The sequence below is a fragment of the Parasteatoda tepidariorum genome, chromosome 7 (assembly GCF_043381705.1).
Source record: "Parasteatoda tepidariorum isolate YZ-2023 chromosome 7, CAS_Ptep_4.0, whole genome shotgun sequence".
NCBI classification, from domain to species: Eukaryota; Metazoa; Arthropoda; class Arachnida; order Araneae; family Theridiidae; genus Parasteatoda; species Parasteatoda tepidariorum.
Genome location: NC_092210.1, coordinates 81,672,688 through 81,694,734, shown reverse-complemented (window position 1 = coordinate 81,694,734; position 22,047 = coordinate 81,672,688). Strand labels below are relative to the sequence as shown.

Sequence of the window (22,047 nt, the reverse complement as noted above, 5' to 3'; positions counted from 1 at the left end):
CTTTTTTAATTATTTAAAGAAAAAGTATTTCCGTTAAAAAAACTCTGACAGGAAATTTTTTGTTCTCGAAATATTAAATTAGAAGGATAAAACTTTGAGTTTTCGAATATCATTTTAAAAATTTTAGAATCAGCTTCTTAGATTTCCGGGCTTGTATCAAATACAATCAAAGCCAATTTGTTTGACAAAACTTAACAAAACACTTAATTGTTAAAATGTTTACCAACTAAGACAATCAAAAATATTAAGAGTCAAAATATAAATAAATATTTTATTTTCGTCAAAATACATGTGTACGAAAACTGTAAGTGAAACTGTGAATGTGAAACTGTAAAACTTGCATTTTTAGCATTTTTCAGAAATATTAATTTCCCTTTACCTAGAACTGACACCTATAAAAAAATTCAGCTCTGATGAATCTTGTATTTGACAAACCTTATAATTGAATATTATTTCAATTTTTTGTGATAAAATTGATTTAATAAAATGCAGAAATAAATTCATAACTGTACTTAAGGCTTCCAGCCAAAAAAGTGATTAGAAGCCAATAAGTTTTTGGATGACAGAAAAATTATTGACAAACTTCTACCATGTACCATTTTTTTCACAAATTTCGTATCCTTTATGTTGTACTCTAAAAAAATTTACAAATAGTTAATGCTATAAATTTCCACTACAAATCAATACTGTGCATACTTTTGATTTTTTTTTCTTTTTTTAGTTTTGATAGAGTTTAGTCAAAAATGGCTATTATTCGAAAGAATTAACTAAAATAGTCCTACCTAGGTAAATAAGGTATTTTTTCTAATATAATTTTACTATGCTGAATAGAATAAAAACAACCCCTTGTTGATCGGACTATAAATTTAAAAGCTATTAATGTTTCATGTATAAGAAGTCAATTTTGTATTTATTCATACTTCTTGTTGAAACAAAGACATTTTTGCGTACTTGAGATAGTCATTTGGATACTCGAGGTATGTTTCTTCTGTATTTTATTATGTAGAGTCCAATAAAATCAAAATTAAGTTGATATAGCGAAGAGATTAAAAGAAAATTAGAGTTATGTATAAAAATCATAGTTTTCACTTTATTCTCGGCTTTAAATAAGACCCTTATAGCCTCTAAACTATTAGGTCCGTTTTAGTTTTAATTCTTATATTATTACATTTATCATAAAAAAACAATACCTCACTTGTCTGTAGCAATGTCAGTCGTAAAAATAGTACCAATGAGTAATAGCTAAATGGTTTGATAAGTTTATAACTTCTATAACTTATAAATAATAGCGAAAATAGTTTAGTGTAGAAAAACTTCTATAAAATTTAAACTATTAGCGGCATCAACCTTGATTTTGTCTCATTAGATTCGATGTGAAGCAATGTATCACTCATAATAATGATTTAGTTTCTCCATCACTTCAGAAAATATGAATTTTTCTCCATATATGTAAACCCATGACTGAATAATTCATATGTAAATAAAAAAAAAAGGATTCCGTAATCGAAATCAGCTCAACTAACAATGTAAGAATCGCTCATTACATTACAATTACTTTTTTATAAATCATATTTTGCATGCTTACGTTATTTAAAAGTATGATTTATTGCATTTTAGTTTATGATAAAATTTTGTTTGAAATGCACAAATAATGACGCGTAAAAAGTACTGCTGCCTCTTATTTATCATCTGTTTCGCCTTCATTTTTAAAACGGATAACCTTGAAATAAATAAATTGCTTAATTTTTTCTAAAAAAAAGTTACAGCGGAACAGAAAACTCTTTGATAAAAATTCGAACTTCAAACTTTAATAATCTATGACGAATGAGTCAGTTTTGAAGTTCATTTAAACTTTCTCAAATCTGATAATTTAACTTCAAAAAAAATAAAAAAATAAAAACATCTCGTCAACAAAAATTTTACTGTTACTTTTTTTTGAACTTTACTTTTTTTATAAGTTAGAAGAAAAAAACAATTTTCAATTTGGCAAGGAAAGATTTAATCAAATAAATAAATATTAATTCTCATGTTAGAGAATTTATACAAATACATTTCTATCACGCAAAAATTTTATTTTAAGAAAAGATAATCTATCTTAAAAGTAAACATATTTTATTCTTAAATTAGGTATGCGTATTGATAAGCCTGGTGTGATCTACAATGCATAATAACTTAAAGTATTTGTTTACTTTGTTGAAAAAAAAGTGCCACAAACTTCTCGTAGGATTTTGAATTTCACAATATTTGTGCAATCAAATATTGCCAATTAAAAAAAAATGACAGCTGATCGTTCAGGGACATTTATTTAAATTAGGGTATTGCATGAAAAAAATTCATTGTTGAGTCATTTAATGAAATTTCTTGTTTTAATTATCAGAATTGAACACCCAGATTATGAGATTTGAACCAGAAAATCCTTCACTCTGTTTCCTAACTTAAATTATTACACTCCGATTAACTAAATTAATGAGCAACTCTTGATGGTCAAAATTAATAGTCAAGCAATTTATTTTACTTATTCCTCTCGTTAGGCCGTAACTAACATATTAAAACAGTACCTATAGTATTTACTTTAGAAACTATATAACTACATTTGATACCTGTTTAAACAGCACCAATTACCATAATGCCCGTAGTACCTATTAATGAAATTAATTTCACATCATTAGGGTCAATATTAATAAGACAAGTTTGTTGCGTTTCCCCTAAATGATGAAGTACCTTTTCTCCATTAACTTTGTTTTGTGTTTTTTTGCAAACTTATTTTTTTAATCTTAATCACCATTTATTTTGAAGTTATGTAGAAATACTTTTTAAGACTATAAACAAAATAAATACATGGCTTTAGATAACTATAGAAATGTTAATTCAATGACGTTGATCATTGAGCTTACCTGTCATAACGAATAAAAAATAATTAAATATTAAAGAATGTATTAAAATTTCTTTTTTGATCAACTATAGCTAGCTGTACGTTAAAGAACAGTGCTAATATTTTTCCTTCAAATATTTGGAAGAAAAAAACAGAGTCGTTTATAGGATAATTTTATAATGACTTATGTTGTACCAGTGAGAAAAATTGATTTCTCAAACAACTCTTTCGTGCAGGCTAAGCAAAAGTTTTGAGCGATTTTTGGAGCTTGGCCAAAATTGAAACTTTCACTCACTGTCCAAATTTCAGGAAGAATTTTTCGAATTACAAAATGGTTTTGGAGTTGTAAAAGAAACAGACACATAGTCCTAACTCTTCCTTTCTTATTATAAATGCTTATTTCAGGCATTAAAATCATGAATTTTTATCAATCTGATCTTTATGTGTTGGCATAAGTTTTTGAGTTTTATCTTTTTCAATAGCTTTCAAAGCTTTTACTCAAAGATGAATAGGAATCATATCTGAACTGCAATCACCGAACTAGAGATGTTGTTGTTTCTAATGCCACTTGCCAATACCAGTAAGCCGGCTTGGTGAAACCAAGTGAATTAATTTTTTATGGTAGAGGATGCGTTTCTTGTTTTTTAGTGGCCCAATCTATGGACAATAATACGATTTCAGCAGCACACGGGTCACTGACCGTTTATTGGGCAGACCCAAACCCATTCATACATCCATTAGTTCACAGATCCTAATTTCGGACTTTGTGACCCTTCAGATTTAACGTGCACCAGTCACCATTTACTATACTATCGGCCAGAGTGGAACAAACTCACGACCCCTTGGACGTGAGCCCAACCAACCAGGCTATTCCGGGCCACTAGAGTTGAATTGCAAAATAAGCAAAATGTTTTACTTTATGCAGAAAAAAAAAATCCGATATTTGAAACTGATTTGAATTATATTCTCATTTTAAATACTGAAATTATTTTTTATCTATCTGATTTTAAAGTTTTAACACAAATTTTTAAGTTTTAGCATTTTTACACGCAATAGTTTACTAAATCTACTCACAGCTGAATTGCAACCACCAAAATATAGATGCTGAATTGCAAAATGTGCAAAGTTTTAGACTTGAAATAGAAAATTTATTCGGCTGAAAAAATTTAATTAAATATAAAAGTAATTTCAATCATATTTTATTTACTGATATGCGAAAAAAATTATAAATTCAAATGATGAATTTATAATTTTGTGAATCTGATCTTCAATTATTAGATTAAATCATAGAGTTTGAGCTTTAAACTTTGAGTATTCTTCTGAATCTATTCAAAAAATTTCGAACTTTCGGAGAGGAGTTTCGCTGAGACTTCAAAAATAGAACTCTTAAAAAAAAATTGTATTTTTATTTTTTCCATAGATTATCTTTATTTAATAGGCCAGTAAAATACATTCGAAATCAATTTGAAAATTCCCAACAGCAAATATAAATTTCTTACGTGCCTGGAAAAATTGTGATTTACAACTTAGATTTTTTTAATCTTCAAAATAAACAAGATCTCTTAACAAATGGTTTACATACTCAAATTCAGAAATCTGTACACCTGCAAGTAGTTCTAGATTTTTCTATGCTCTTACTTTAACAAACAAATTATCAAGAACACCATTCTTATTAAATTTAAAATAAGTAGCATTACTAACAAAATAATCGATCCGTGACATAATTGATTTCAGGCAAGCGATTATGTCACGGAAAGATTATTTTAGATAAGGTCACTTTCTTTTTTTTTTATTCAGTAGTTGCTGTTTAAAACTCAGCGTTTATGAGACATGATTAAACCGTAAGGCATCCTGTCCGAACTGAGATTAAAAAATGATATTTTATGAACAAAGCAAGTTTTAAAATTCTGAAACTTTATAAGTATCCATTATGAGATATTTTCAAAATTGAAATCTTGAATTTCTAAGTTTCTCCTCTTTCCTGTTTATTATCTTTGCATTCGATTTAAATAGTAGAGCTTCAAGAAAAATGGCTATTCAATAGGTTATTAATAACATAGATATAATCGCATTCTTATAGCTATTTTTAATAAAGATAATGTCTCGATAACTATCGAATAGGATAATACCGAGACTATTATCAACAGCAATGAATATAATCGAGAGTATTATTGATAATGATGATTAAGGAATACAACATTATTATGAGTTCTGATCAATGTCATTTCTGTGAAGGAAAGATTGACATTTGTCAAAATACGCCGTTCAAAACAATTAAGGGATATTGTAAGTCTTGTATAAAATAACGGTATAAGCAATTGTTTTGCATAAAATGGAAGAGTTGAGTAAGAAAGGCAAATTTTTCTTATATTCAAACTTCACAGTGTGTAAATTGTGAGTTTGACGTTGAAGACGACCCTTTAGCGGCAGGCGAATTTGATTTGTTTTCAAATTAACGTAAGACAAAGAGGAAAAGAATGACCGACATTCAGTAAGAGTGTTGTTTCGATGAAGTCATTTAACCAGATAAGAAGCTTGGAGTGCTGTTGGCCAGTTCAAAGGGACTAAACACAAGCCGAAGTAGCAGAAGCCATTTGAATTTCGCAAAGTGTGATTTCCAGGTTCGGAATCCGTTTTTTGGCGACAGGAAATGCAGGCCGAAGATCAAGGCAAGGGCGTAAACAATGCCCAATGAAGACCGTTATTAGACGCTAACGGCTCGGAGACACCGAAATATGAATACTTCTTCAACCTTCACCTCTGCTCGGCTACTGACACCACAGTTTCGGCACTAACTGTCCGAAATTGCCTTCACGATATAGGTCTGTATGTACCAGTGGTATTACGTCTTTCGATAATGTATTAATCATTCAAACAATTTTCCATCTGCCAGATTAACACACAACCTCAATATCCTTTATTTTGAGCAGTGTAATTTAGTTGGTGAACGCAAAAAAAACATTAGGAAAACTTGGAAATTACCGATATTTCCTTGATGACGTAATATACCAGGGGTGGCCAAGCACCTTGATAGTCGAGCCATTTTTCAAAATTTGAAATTTTTAGCAAGCCGCTATTAAATACGTATTTAAAAGGTATGCAAAAAAAGGTATTAAAAATTTTTTCTGCTGAAATTATATTCATTGAAAACATGTGTATAAAAGTACAAAATATGTGTGAATTTAAAAATTATAAACACATTTATTTTACTTTTGATAATTATTTAAAATTTAGTGAATAATTGGTGACAGCACTTCTCAGTAATTCTTTGANAACATTATTATGAGTGTTGATCAATTTCATTTCTGTGAAGGAAAGATTGACATCTGTCAAGATACACTGTTCAAAACAATTAAAGGATAGTGTAAGTCTTGTATAAAATAACGGTATAAGCAATTTTTTTTCCATAAAATGGAAGAATTGAGTCAGAAATGCAAATTTTTCTTTTATTCAAACTTCGCAGTATGTAAATTTTGAGTTTGACATCGAAGACGACCCTTTAGCGGCAGCGAATTTGCTTTCAAATTAACGTAAGACAAAGAGAAAAAGAATGACCGACATTCAGTAAGAGCGTTGTTCGATGAGTGCGATGTCTCAACGAAGTCATTTAACCAGATAAGAAACTTGGAGAGTTGCTGGCGAGTTAAAGGGGGCTAAACACAAGCCGAAGTAGCAGAAGCCATTTGAGTTTCACAAAGTGTGATTTCCAGGATCGGAAACCGTTTTTTGGTGACAGGGAAAGCAGACCGAAGATCAGGGCAAGGGCGTAGACGTGCAACAATGCCCAATGTAGCCGATATTAGACGCTAACGGCTCGGAGACACCGAAATATGAATACCACTCCTCTTCAACATCACCTTCGCTCTGCTACTGGCACCACAGTTTCGGCACTAACTGTCCGAAACCACCTTCACGCTATAGGTCTGTATGCCTGCCGACCAATGATGTGTGTCACGTTAACAGCAAGGCACCGTCGCGTCCGCAGGGAGTGGGCAACAAAGCATGTGAACTGGAGGATAAATGAATGGCGCAATATTCTTTTCTCTGGTAAGTCCCATTTTTCTGCTCATCCTGATAATAGGTGTATTTTCATCTGGAAGGCACATGACACAAGAAACAATCCTACGTTCGTGCACGAAAGTGTAAGATTTCACGATGGGGGAGTGATGGTACATGTTGGCATCTCCATTGATGGGCTCACCGATCTCCATATCATTCGAAATGGAGCTCTGAAAGGTAGCTGATATAGCGATGAGATCCTGAGATCTTTTGTAGTCCCTTAAGGTGCAATAATTGGCGATGACTTCCTGCTAATGGACGACAATTGCAGGCCACATCGTGCCAACGTGATGAATGATTTCCTTTTGGAGGAAGGAATCATACGAATGGATTGGCCACCGTGTTCTCCGGTTATGAGCATGTTTCGGACATTCTAAGCAGACGAATTGCAGGACGCCAGCCACCTCCACAAACTCTCCAAGAACAGGAAAGAGTCTTACAGAATACCCCAACCCCCCATTAATAACCTCATTGACTCGAAGCATCAAAGGTGTTCATTGTTGCTGGTCGTCCGGGGAAACTATAACCCCTACTAAAAACGATTTTCTTTTAAGAAAACACCTTTTTCTCATATGCACAAATTGTGTTTTTCCTTTCTTTCCCAAATGCTCAATAAAACGATTTTTTTTCTGCCAAATAAATGTAATTTTTATCTCAAATAGCCTACTGCGTCTGTCGATAATGTATTAATCATTCAAACAATTTTCCATCTACCAGATTAACACACTACCTCAATATCCTTTAATTGTTTTGAGCAGTGTAATTTAGTTAGTGAACGCGAAAAAAACGTTAGGAAACCTTGGAAATTACTGATATTTCCTTGATAATGTAATATAAGATCAGTAGTATTGCAATAACTCATTTAATTATGTATGTGGACGTGTATTAGATAATCCGAGAAAATGAACGAAATTGAATAGCTCATGGAGGATGATAATGAACCTATTTCAATTCCATTGGTCAATTTCAGTTTGAAATTGCATGAATGTTATTTTGCAACTTGAAATAGTGATTGTGGAGTGTTTCAATCTGAACTTAATCTGCTTGAATTTTATAATTCATAAGATTTTCGGAAATCTTTTCAAACTTATGTTTTTTTTTATGTAGGGCGCCTCTCTTCTGTATCGTAATTTAAAACTGAAATCGAGAGATATTATTTAATTTAATATTAATTTCGTAAGTAAGCATGCATTAAGAATCTCATGCATCTTCAATATGCATTAAACATTTTTAATACTATCTAAAATGCATGAAGATTTATTTCCCAAAAGAAATCGCTAAATTTCATTTTAAATTAAACATTTTACTGTAATTATTATAATACTTTGTGTTCATTATACATTCATAATTCTTTTAATAGGTTAGATTAAAATTGCAAATTTTATTCGGTTGTAAATGTCAAGAAAATATTTCTCCATGTTTGTTCATTTCTATTCAATTAATTAACAAGATTCTCTGAAGGTTTATGAATTATACCATATTTATAAGAAAGAAGCGACTCATTTTAAGCAATAGTTTATAAGTCTGATGGAAATAAAATAAATTATAAATAGTATTCTGTAAAATGTTTGAAATTAAGTCTTAAACCAAAACATTTCTTTATTAAGTATAATGTCATCTTCCAAAAAAATCGCTAAATTTCATTTGAAATAAAACGTTTTACTGTGATCATTATAATACTTAAAATAATATTTTTTAAAATTATGTTGAAAATAGAATAGTTAGTGTTAAGATACAAAAACGTAAGTGAAATCAAAGTTAATGAGATTTCCTTGAAAAATATTATGGTATTACATAAAGTTTTTTTTAAACATTAATTCATTTTTAACATTTTAATGAGCATTATTTTTTAATCGCAGCTGTTTTAATTATTTATTTAATTTTTTAATGATTTTCCTTAACTCCAAGATGAATACTTGCTCTCTATTAATATGCTTACATTTATTTTTTATCTTCTTAGCAAAATAAGCATTAATTTTGATATACATGAACAAAGTAGGAATATAATTAAGTAAAAACCATTCTTAAAACAAAAAATAGAGCAATTCTTGTTAAAACATCACGTTTCGGTATCACATAAAATATTAAAAAAAATCTGTATCAAAATAAGGACAAAACTCCAGCAGCAGAGATTCCAGACGAAGTCCGTGAATTAATATTTAAACCATAAATTACGAATCACCCGTAATTTTACGTTTTAGAAAATATAGGTTCAGTCTGTAAAATAAGCATTGTTCATAAAACAACAATTGCGAAGCAAAGGAATTTTCTTGCCCTTCAAATCTATGTCTAAATTGAAGAAGTAGCCTCACAAAAAGTTGTGATGTCATGTCTTCGGATCATCCTCAGGGATGTTTCTCAGACCAAGATCAAACTCAGAGAAATGATAGCAGCCGTAGCTACTGAGTTATAGGTATGAGTATTATTGTTCTCGGTTGTCCAAAATTAAAAACAGCTGTATCTTAACCAAGAAACTGCTATCATCTCAGCAAGAATGAATGCTATTAAAAAAAATTTAACCAGAACACACCATCATTGAGAAACCCGAATTAGTATCAATTTTGGAGTTTACCTCGATAAGCAACCATGACCCCCATCATGATTGACCTACTTCTACGAAAATCAAAAGGCTCAAGAATAAGAAGACTATTTTTGACTCTACTTCTGATTCTAAAAAGGCCTTTCCCAGGCTGACTAACTTTTCTAAAACTACTGTAGTGATATCTAGTGAGACCTAATTTTAGCCCAAGGAACCCTTTTCTAATAAAAAAACTGTTCTGAATTTTTTTTTTTCGAGGTTCACCTGTGGTATTCTTAACAGATGAATTAGAGTGGGCTCTCGTTAAGGATAGTTTCCATCCCTTCAGGATCACTCAAATCCGAAAAAAAGATATCTAATGAATGCATGACTAATTATAAGCCTCTGCCTTTATCTATCCTTTTTTCTCAAAAATGAAGATTTCGATAACTATATCAACATCTTTTAACTTAAAATCTTCGGATATCCAACCATACTAGAAATTATAGTTAAAAGACTTAGAAGAGAAAGATATCAACCCCGATGTTTGAGGTACCAACGCCACGATCATGTACAACGAAATTGCACCCATTATGTTCAAATGTTTAAGCCAACATTTTACCACATTTTTTATTCTTTTTCTTTTTTATTTGCGTTAAGAATTCTTCTTACTACCCCTTCTAAATATATAAACTGTTTTCTTTATTTCTTCTTTTTTCATTTTTTTTTTCCAATTTTTCCGGTTGCACCTGGTGAATAAATAAAAATTTCTCTATCAGGAAAATTCAGTCCGACAGAAAATCCCAGAAATTAAAAGAAATGAAAACTCTATTACAAGACAAATATAATCTTTTATTTTAAATTCTTATAATAGAGCTAGAAGTTCTAAAAATGGAATTAGAAGTTCTGGGTATTCTTATTGCTTTGTTGTGCCACTCTTCGAAGTCGCAAGCTTTACCCGCCAGAAATGTTTTTGACCACTGGGCACTCAGATCAAGCAATTAACGGACCTTTTTTATTTATTTACTTCTACTATTTGTCATTTATTTACCTCAACTTTTTAATTCTTTTATTTTCCTCTCTTCATATATTCTAATAATACTGATATCCAATTAAAACTTCAGGATTTGAGTTGGGCCTGAGACTCGGTCTCCCAGATTTCCAAGTTTACCATGTAAAAGGCCGTACTTCAGCAGGGAGAAGGGGGACATGGACAAGAGTACCAGGCCTCAGAACTGTTGAAGGCCCTACCAAAATTTATTGCAAAAAATTTTGTGCTTATTAAGTAAATGGTTTTAAATATTTCCCTTACAATTATGTTTTATTACTCTAAAGTATCCTCTTTCACTTTAGGTAATAAAATATAATAAAATTTTTGTACTAATTATTACTAAATACTAAGATTCATTTGTTGTCTTAGACGAGTTTCACGAGACTCAAAAATGCAAGTAATCCCCAAGACATTACTTATTTAGCATTTATCGGTATTTACATGGTAGTTAAATGTTTTTTTTAATCAAAATTAAATATCACAGTAAATTACTTCTTTAAATTGTTACTTTAATCTACTTCTTTAAATATTAATACGTTACAAAATATGTAAATAGTTTTTCTATACTATATTCAACTGTAAACTATTTCTGTTTATATACTATCTTAAGCTTTCTCATACCTTACCATTTACCATTTGATCATGCTTGAACATTAATAACTTATTTTTTGATATCTATTTCAAATCCATCTCTTAATTAGACAAAAATACCACTGATTAAATATTTTTTTCAAAAAAATAAGGAAATTTCCCTCTATTATGTTGTATTTTACTTTTAAAAATTAGTATTAAAATCACTATGTACTGTCATTTATCATGGCCTCATTTATAAGAAAAGAGAAAGGCTAGCAAAGAAATTTAAAACAAGAATAAAACACAAGTTGTGATTTATTGTAAAATTACTTTTTGTTATTTTTCAGTGTTTGATTGCTCGACATTTTAGTTTTGTATAAAATTTTACTGTTTTCATAACCTTAATGTTTTAATCTCAATTAATAAAAAAAATTTAATTCAATTTATGTGCGAATATAACCTAAAAAATTAAAATTCTCATTCCAAGCTTGTAGCAGCATTTCTTTACAAAAACACCTAGATTTTTAAAATAATATTTCAAGGTTTCAGACAGTTCAAGCAAAAAACTTTGAGACATGAAATATTATAGCTCAATTTTCCTGATAGTGGAATGGGTTTTACACTGCCTTTCATAAAATTCTTTCCATAAATATTCATTTTGAGTTGCAAGCGATGTTCTATTTTTAAAATTCCAAATAGTGCTAATTTAATAACATAAAGAATAATTAAAAGATCCTTTTTCATTTACAACAATTTAATTTATCCAATGACAGGTTAAATTAAAACAAGAGAGAAAAACTCATGAAAAAAAAAATTCACGTAACAAATAACAAGGTTTTAATTTATGGCTTTTAAATTTTCTTTCAGACTGTCTTTTTTTTTTCAGAGTGTTTAGTAATGAAATTAATGATCCTTCTTGCTTTATTAAGTGAATTTATTTTTTATAAAATAAGCAGACTATTTTAACAAGATTTAACGAATATTGTCATCAGTATTTCCTATCTATGTCAATTAAAGTAATATTTTACGCCAATTACTTCCTTTAAACTATAATTACTTAAATAGCTTCATTTGAACTATATTTAAGTTTTTAAGTAGCATGAATAAGAAATATTTATATGATGTTAATTAAAATTACGTAACATGAAATCAAAAAATGTTTAAAATAATTATTTTTGCATTATACGCTCTTTTGAAAATTCGAATTTTAAGGAAACTAAAGCAATTAATGGCTCAATAAAAACGCAAATTCAATCTTAATTTGCTGCTAATATATATATTTGTTATATTTACAATTTGAAATTTTGAACTTACAAAAAATATTCGTGAATTTTAAAGAAAACTTGTGTAGAAAATCAAAGTTTTCAGCACTTATTTATTTAATATTGTTCATTTATTTGTTTGTTTTTTTTACTATTTTTAATATGTTATTGTTATCTAAAATATGCTCGTATTCACTGTTTATTCGCACACTTTCACTTTAAAACAGTTTTTTTCAAGCTGTAATTTAAGGAGATATATGAGAATATACAGTCCAGTCATAATGATGTGACCATAACCTGCTTTTGACGTCAAAGAGAAATAACCAATCACAGAAGGCAGCAGAATGCTGTGGAGGAGCGTAAATGAAGTGTATCCGAGGGAATTGAAAATCATTGAGATTTTAATGAAAAAAACACCACTTGGAGAAGGCGAACCAGTAACAAAAATGGGAAGCAACTATTCGATCATATCATGAACTTGGATTCAACTGTGATTACATCTACCGAGCACACTTACTTTCTATGCATCCTACACGAGCAACAAGATATATTGGATTTCTTTTTTACCTTAATGACAGCACTCCAATCACCGAAGTGTCAAGTGACCACGTTCCTGTTATCGCAACTATGATTGGTTGGTTGTTAATTTACGTCGCACTAGAGCTGCACAATGGGCTATTGGCGACGGTCTGGGAAACATCCCGGAGGATGATCCGAAGACATGCCATCACAATTTCGATCCTCTACAGAGGGGATGGCAACCCCGCTTCGGTAGCCCGACGACCTGCGCGCGAAGACGAGCACTTTAAGGTAGCACAGTTTAACGAGGACCAATACCGCACACCCTCGGTCCCTACGCAGACTGATCCAAGTGGTCGCCCACCCGCACACTGACCGTAGCCAGTGATGCTTGACTTCGGTGATCTGCTGGTAACCGTGTCTTAACGATCAGTCCACTGCGGGACATCGCAACTATGAAATGTTACAGGAAACTACATTAAAAAGACAGATTAGAATCTGTTTTCAACGACGGATTAGAATCTAAATACAAATTTAAGCTACATGGAGATAAAAATCACGAAAACCTCCCACTGTTAGACCGACTGCAAAAAGATTCCAACACATGATACATCTACCACTGAGGATATTTTACGTCAGCACTGTGATCAATGCGAGTCGGAAATAGAATTCATATGAACCAGACACCACTGGGATTCGAACCTGAGTCACCGCATTGGGAGGTGGACGCTCTATCCCCTGAGCCACCGCGACTCTCGTTCCTCTTTTATACGTCATTACCATCGTTAAAAAGTCGGTCCAATTTTGAGATTACGATTACCGATGTTCAACTCCGTAGCCTTGTAATTTTGAACCCAATTCAGAAGACAAGGGAACTGCTGGATTGGGAGAAATTTGTCTTCGTGGAGGACTTTTTGATGAACTAATCCACATTTGCGTTGCATGGAGAGGAAAACCACGCGTACCTTTTGCGATTAGCTTGACGGCAAAGGGACTCTAACCCATGATCCGTCAATCATTGAGGATATTTTACGTCAACACTGTGGTAGGTACGAGTCGGGTACGAAATTCGTATCGACCAGCCATCTCTGAAAATCGAAGCCGGTCACCTCATAGGGAGGCGAGCACTCCTCCTGAGCTCTGTGTTCCTCTTATTAAATATTTTCAAAACAAAGTAGTTTTTAAGTGATTAATGCATTCATAATTCTCTTTATATATTTATTTTATGAAGTATTGTACCGGCGGAACAATGCCGTCATTCATTTAGGGTTCATAGTCGAAAAAATTCGGAACCGCTGCAGCAGAGTGTCAAGTGTTCACATCTACTGAATGTCCTGGCATTCATAAGCCAGGAAAATGACAGCCACGATAATGACAAATTCGCCATTTCATAGCATATCACTTTAATTTCATATTTTGGTCTAAGACGTTTATATTCTGCAGAAAACAACAGAATTTCTTAAAATAACTCAGATAAATCTATCAGATAAATATCAGATAAATCTTATGTTATTAATGATTTCAAGAAGCCAGGAAAATGACAACACGAAAACCTACTCACCTTGAAAAAATTTTTGAAATAGATTTTGAACCAGAAAATTGGTTCTTTATTCATGCAACAAGACATGTTCATATAGGAGGGCATCTAATCAATCTATTAACATATGATATTGATTGCTGGCTCTATCTATTTTGGTTAAGCCACTAAATAAAAGTAGCCAGGAAAATGACGGATTTTCTTGGGACAAATAAATTATTAACAGAAAAAATTATTTTAAACGAAGTTTTTATAAATAATACCCTCTGCGTATATTAAAGAAATTTTTACACCGGTTGAAGAAAAAAAAAATTAGATATTGAAAAATTTATGTGAAGTTTTGAAGCTAGTAATTATAGGAAACATTGTTTGTGACATGCCAGAAACATGAAATTTTGAAGTTCGATTAAATTTTTTAACTATACGAAACAGTCAATGCTAGTGCAAAGTCATTTTAAAATGCTAACAGCAATACTATTTATTAATTTTTTTAAAAAAAATTCTTTTAGTATTATAGTATTAGATCTTGGAGCAAGAGACAGTGAATTGTCATATTTCGTGAGAATCACCCATATATAAGGTACATACTTACAGCCTTATACTATTCAGCTTTATTCATATAGATTTACTATTTTTTAGTGTGTGTTATTAAGAGTAATTTATATTAATTTATATTAATTAATATTAATAACTTTTTTATTTTAAAGGTTATCAAGATGGTTTGTGTCGTTCTCTGCGGATTTGTAGTGTGTTGGTCTCCTATGCAAATAACAGTACTCTATTCCCAATTTTGGCACTCTGCTAGTGAGTTTGGTGAGGTTAGTATCCTTTTCAAGACTACCAGGAAGATTATAATCATCATCTAACCTGTTAAATAAAAGAGAGAGGTACACTTGTTATAATGACCACAATTTTGTTTAAACAACGAAGAGAAAAGATATATATATAATATGAAAAAGGTAGTTCAAAATTATAGTCATAGATGGCACTTTACAACTAATAACTATAAGGGTTCAGACATCTAGTGANAACAACGGCTAGCTAACTTTTATTTTATTTTAAACATTACTATAGTTAGCACTCAACACAATCACAAACATAACATAACATATAAATCATATATGAAGAAGAAAAACATAAGGAGCACTGCATGGCAGGCTTTCTACCGTTCGTTCACTACCACTCACTCACTCTCTCTCTCTGAGTTTTTATCTAGTTTCTCACTAGGGGGCGTTACTAGTTCCAGTTTCTCCACATGCTTTAATTTATGGCTTTTAAATTTTCTTTCAGAGTGTCTTTTTTTTCCAGAGTGTTTAGTAATGAAATTAATGATCCTTTTTGCTTTATTAAGTGAATTTATTTTTTATAAAATAAGCAGAGTATTTTAACAAGATTTAACGAATATTGTCATCAGTATTTCCTATCTATGTCAATTAAAGTAATATTTTACGCCAATTACTTCCTTTAAACTATAATTACTTAAATAGCTTCATTTGAACTATATTTAAGTTTTTAAGTAGCATGAATAAGAAATATTTATATGATGTTAATTAAAATTACGTAACATGAAATCAAAAAATGTTTAAAATAATTATTTTTGCATTATACGCTCTTTTGAAAATTCGAATTTTAAGGAAACTAAAGCAATTAATGGCTCAATAAAAACGCAAATTCAATCTTAATTTGCTGCTAATATATATATTTGTTATATTTACAATTTGAAATTTTGAACTTACAAAAAATATTCGTGAATTTTAAAGAAAACTTGTGTAGAAAATCAAAGTTTTCAGCACTTATTTATTTAATATTGTTCATTTATTTGTTTGTTTTTTTTACTATTTTTAATATGTTATTGTTATCTAAAATATGCTCGTATTCACTGTTTATTCGCACACTTTCACTTTAAAACAGTTTTTTTCAAGCTGTAATTTAAGGAGATATATGAGAATATACAGTCCAGTCATAATGATGTGACCATAACCTGCTTTTGACGTCAAAGAGAAATAACCAATCACAGAAGGCAGCAGAATGCTGTGGAGGAGCGTAAATGAAGTGTATCCGAGGGAATTGAAAATCATTGAGATTTTAATGAAAAAAACACCACTTGGAGAAGGCGAACCAGTAACAAAAATGGGAAGCAACTATTCGATCATATCATGAACTTGGATTTAACTGTGATTACATCTACCGAACACACTTACTTTCTATGCATCCTACACGAGCAACCAGATATATTGGATTTCTTTTTTACCTTAATGACAGCACTCCAATCACCGAACTGTCAGGTGACCACGTTCCTGTTATCGCAACTATGAAATGTTACTGGAAACTACATTAAAAAGACAGATTAGAATCTGTTTTCAAAGACGAATTAGAATCTAAATACAAATTTAAGTTACGTGGAGATAAAAATCACGAAAACCTTCCACTGTTAGACCGACTGCAAAATGATTCCAACACATGATACATCTACCACTGAGGATATTTTACGTCAGCACTGTGATCAATGCGAGCCGGAAATAGAATTCATATCAACCAGCCACCGCTGGGATTCGAACCTAAGTGACCTCATTGGGAGGCGGACGCATTATCCCGTGAGCCACCGCGGCTCTCGTTCCTCTTTTATGCTTAATTACCATCGTTAAACAGTCCGTCCAATTTTGAGTTTACGATTACCGATGTTCAAATCCGTAGCCTTGTAATTTTGAACCCAATTCAGAAGACAAGGGAACTCCTGGATTGGGAGAAATTTTCCTTCGTGGAGGACTTTTTGATGAACTAATCCACATTTGCGCTGCATGGAGAAGAAAACCACGAATACCATTTACGGATAGATTGACGGCAAAGGGACTCTAACCCATGATCCGTCTATCATTGAGGATATTTTACGTCATCACTGTGGTAGGTACGAGTCTGGTACGAAATTCGTATCGACCAGCCATCTCTGAAAATCGAAGCCGGTCACCTCATAGGGAGGCGAGCACTCCTCCTGAGCCATCCCGGCTCTGAGTTCCTCTTATTAAATATTTTCAAAACAAAGTAGTTTTAAAGTGATTAATACATTCATAATTGTCTTTATATATTTATTTAATGAAGTTGGGGTACCGGCGAAGCAATGTCGTCATTCATTTAGGGTTCATAGTCGAAAAAAATTCGTAACCGCTGCAGCAGAGTGTTTAGTGTTCACGTCTACTGAATGGACTAACCGCATCCCTTTAGTGTTGCTAGAGGGAACTAGTTGAGCCAGAAGAAATTTCCAGAAACGAGTCGTGATGACGTCAAAGTATATTTTCCTTATGTATTATAGTTCATGTTCTTTGGGATGTAGTGCGTGAATAGTTTGTAGGAGAAAGTTCTAAAGTAAACTGTTAGGTCCTCCGAATCCTCAGACGCATCTACGACAATTTTGGTACAGATCACTTTAGAATTACTGATATATGGATGATTCTTTTTAAACATGACAATTCGGACCAAAAAATTTCTTCAAATTTAAAGTCTTCAAAATAATCTTAAACAAATTTTCTATACTTCTTTAGCTATACTTATTAACATCTTACAGACAGCAGTGTAGTTTATTGACATTTGCTCAAGAAAAAAAATAAAATAGAAATTCACCACATTTTGAATGGCAAGAAAAAGACATATTAGATTAGAAGTTTAAAAAACAGTCATTTTAAATTAAATAATAAGTAACTCAACTTAAGCCTTTATGTTAGATGGACTATAAATTGCTTAAATTAATTCATTTTATCCACTGTAGAAAGAAAGAAAAAAATTTTTGTTGCTGATATGTACAAAATAAAATTGTGTAGAATAATCAATCATTAAATAAATAAATAACTTTGATTACATCCAAGCATATTACAATCATACATAAACTTGGTATTAGGTTAATATTTGCTTACCCTCCTTACAGTATTAGCAGTTAAAAAAAATCTGGTAACACATCAATGTCCTAGCATTCATAAGCCAGGAAAATGACAGCCAAGATAATGACAAATTCGCCATTTCATAGCATATAACTTTACTTTAATTTCATATTTTGGCCCAAGGTGTTTATATTCCGCAGAAAACAACAGGATTTCTTAAAATAAATCTATGTAGTTTCAGATAAATCTATGTAGTTTATGTTATTAATGATTTCAAGAAGCCAGGAGAATGACAACACAAAACTACTCAACTTGAAAAAAATTTTGAAATACATTTTGAACCAGAAAATTGGTTCTTTATTCATGCAACAAGACATGTTCATATAGGAGGGTATCTAATCAATCTATTAACATAAGATATAGATTGCTGGCTCTATCTGTTTTGGTTATAAACCACTAAATAAAAGTAGCCAGGAAAATGACGGATTTTCTTGGGACAAATAAATTATTAACAGAAAAAAAAAATTTTAAACAAAGTTTTTGTAAATAATACCCTCTGCGTATATTAAAGAAATGGTTACACAGGTTGAGAGAAAAAAATTAGATATTGAAAAATTTATGTGAAGTTTTGAAGCTAGTTATTATTGGAAATATTGTTTGGGACATGCCAGAAACATGAAATTTTGAAGTTCGATAAATTTTTTTAACTATACAAAACAGTTAATGCTAGTGCAAAGTCATTTTAAAATGCGAACAGCAATGCTATTTATTGATTTTTTTTAAAAAATTATTTTAGTATTATTGTATTAAATCTTGGAGCAAGGGACAGTGAAATGTCATATTTCGTGAGAATCACCCATATATAAGGTTCATACATACACACATATAAACATTAAGCTTTATTGATATAGATTTACCATTTTTCAGTGTGTGTTATTAAGAGTAATTTATATTAATTAATATTAATAACTTATTTATTTTAAAGGTTATCAAGATGGTTTGTGTCGTTCTCTGCGGATTTGTGGTGTGTTGGTCTCCCATGCAAATAACAGTACTCTATTCCCAATTTTGGCACTCTGCTAGTGAGTTTGGTGAGGTTAGTATCCTTTTCAAAACTACCAGGAAGATCATAATCATCATTTAACCTATTAAATAAAAGAGAGAAGAACACTTGTTATACTGACCACAATTTTGTTTAAACAACGAAGAGAAAAGATATATATTTATAATATGAAAAAGGTAGTTCAAAATTATAGTCATAGATGGCACTTTACTACTAATAACTGTAAGGGTTCAGACATCCAGTGACGTACACAAATCCAAGGAAATAAAACTAAAATTCTCTTTATTTCATTCATTGATTATTCACCTCATTTGCTTAGTTTAAATGTCTCGAATCATAGCGTCATAACTTTAGTTATAACGTCAGACGGTTTGGAAAAGAAAAACGTTTAACGTTAGGACTCGAAAAGTGCCATCTAGCAATAAAATTTTAAGCTATTTATTTATTTGTTTATTTATTTATTTTTATTTTATTTATTTTTTTTATGAACATATTCTGCCTCTCTTATCTGTGAATACTAAGTATAAATTTCACATTATTCTGACAAGTGATTCCTTTTTTTTCCAAAAATTTTTTGCCAGACAATTAACTGCATTAACAAATGCATTTTTCTTGTCCATTCAAGGCTACAACCAAATCGTTTTATTCAACTAACATTGTTTTTTTATCTATATAAACAAGAAAAATTAATTATTTAAATTTCCCAAAACTCAAACAATTAATTTTCAAAAGTCTTCTTCATTTAAAAACGTTGTAAATATACTTTTTTGAGTAATATCGAAGCTTGTTTATCTTGTTTCTAATTATGAAAAAGTAATTGATTAGTTTTATATCGCCTTTTGCAGAATCTAATTTCACAATCCATGATTATTAAAAATAAGTTTACAAATTTCCTATCATAAATACCAGTGTTTTGAAAATTAATTTATTTCTGAAACTTATTTCTCGAAGAGCATAATAATTAATGTATAAATAAAACTAGTGTTTCATCAATTCCTTTAAAAAGATTAAACAGAGTTAATTTTTTTAATTAATTAGAGTAATAACTGCTTCTAAGTTATTTTGTATGATCATTGAAATTAGCTCAATCACCAATTAATTTTAAAAAATTCATTAATTTTTCCTAACTCTTTCTTTAATTCAAAGTCATTCACTTTTTAATTAATTTAAAAATTTTGTATAAAAATGCTTATGTGTAGCGGACAACTGTTTTCTTCGTGAATTCATATGATATAAAAAAATAGTATTTTTTAAAAGTCCGACTGTCTTAAATTGTTCAGCAAAATTAAAAGATATTTTTATCTTTAAGGATTATTGCTATGAGATAGTACACTGATCATAAAATAATTTTTGATAATCCTTTGTGATAGAAGGCAAATCGTAAAATCAGTTTAATATCCTATTGGTACATTTCTGTACTTTAATTTGTGCTTTAATTTAGTGGCTGGGTGGCACAGCATTAATTTAGTGGCTGGGTGTCGCAGTTGGTTTGTCGTCGGCCTTCTGAGCCCAAGTATGCGGGTTCAATTCCCGGCCCAGACACCGGATTTTCGGGATGCAGAAAATCCTCAGCGGCCATGTCGTATGATTATGCGGCATGTGAAAGATCCCTGGAGTGCCTTATTGGTTCTGGGCATTTCCGGCAAAATTAAATTCCTAGTGCACTTTAGCATCCAAATAGAGTTTCGGTGCTGCCATCTAGTGTGGCAGAAACTAGACGTCCAAATAAACATGACCAATGGTATTTCACCCATTATGGTGGTCCTGAAAGAGTGGATACCACCTCTGGAGAACGCACTAGGTCTGCTCATCGGCAAGACCGATTGTGCAGCTCATTGGAAATAAATAAAAATAAGTAAAAAAAATGTGTGCTTTAATTACGTCGTTTTACTTTAATCTTCTATTTTAATCAGTTAGCAGCTGATGCTTCGTTAATTCTTGGAATTTTTTAAAACATTTAGAAGACTTTTGTAGTATGGAAATTCTTCAAACAAATTTAAGTTTCAGTTTACATTAGATGTTCTAAGAACCCCACATCTTTTTCACCCAATTTCAGAGCCTAATTTTAGTAAATAAATGCCACTGTTTGAAACTCATATATACTAAAATTATTTTCAGCTTCCGTTCTGGTTTGAAGGATTCCAGTATTTTTCCATGTTCTTAGCTTACTTCAACAGTGCACTCAATCCGATCATTTACGGTGGATTCAACAATAATTTTCGTCAAGGGCTCTGCAATGTTCTGAAATGCTCGTACGCCAAACCGATCAGAAGACCACGTGAGTATGTTTTTGAATACAACAAAACTTCTCACATTCCAAACATTTACTTCTTTTCTTTTTTAAATCACTATTGAAATTAATAACAAAAAAAATTGAACTTCGGGAAATTATTATTCACGAAGGAATAAACCATGGAAGTTTAAAAAAAGAAAGAGACAGATAATATCCCGCTACTTAATTCGCCCGGAAAAGAGATAACATAATGTTATTTGGATGTAAAGTAAGTCTCCGTATTTTGACTTTAAATAGTATCTGAAGTAAAATTTTGAATTTTTTTTTTCTTTTCATTTTCGTCATATGGACCAAACGTATTCATATAATAAGTAGGAAAAGTAATTAAAACTTTTTCGTTAAGATTTAAGAAATATCAACGTTACTACCAAGGGCGCCGGCAGAATAATATAAAGGGGGGTGCAACCCTCTAACAAACTACCCTCCCCTCC

At 31.1% G+C, this 22,047-nt stretch overlaps 1 protein-coding gene across 2 annotated transcripts in view; it reads left to right on the top strand.

Moving 5' to 3' along the window:
- The window catches only part of LOC139426078 (QRFP-like peptide receptor), a 222,398-nt gene that overhangs the window by 190,343 nt on the left and 10,008 nt on the right, over positions 1-22,047 (top strand). Inside the window, exons 4-5 of one of the 2 annotated variants that reach the window (XM_071183699.1) lie at positions 19,246-19,356; positions 21,442-21,601. In XM_071183699.1, the coding sequence (XP_071039800.1) occupies positions 19,246-19,356; positions 21,442-21,601 (271 nt within the window). Of the gene's footprint in view, positions 1-15,098; positions 15,210-19,245; positions 19,357-21,441; positions 21,602-22,047 lie in introns of both variants that reach the window. The other variant, XM_071183700.1, reaches the window with a different exon arrangement.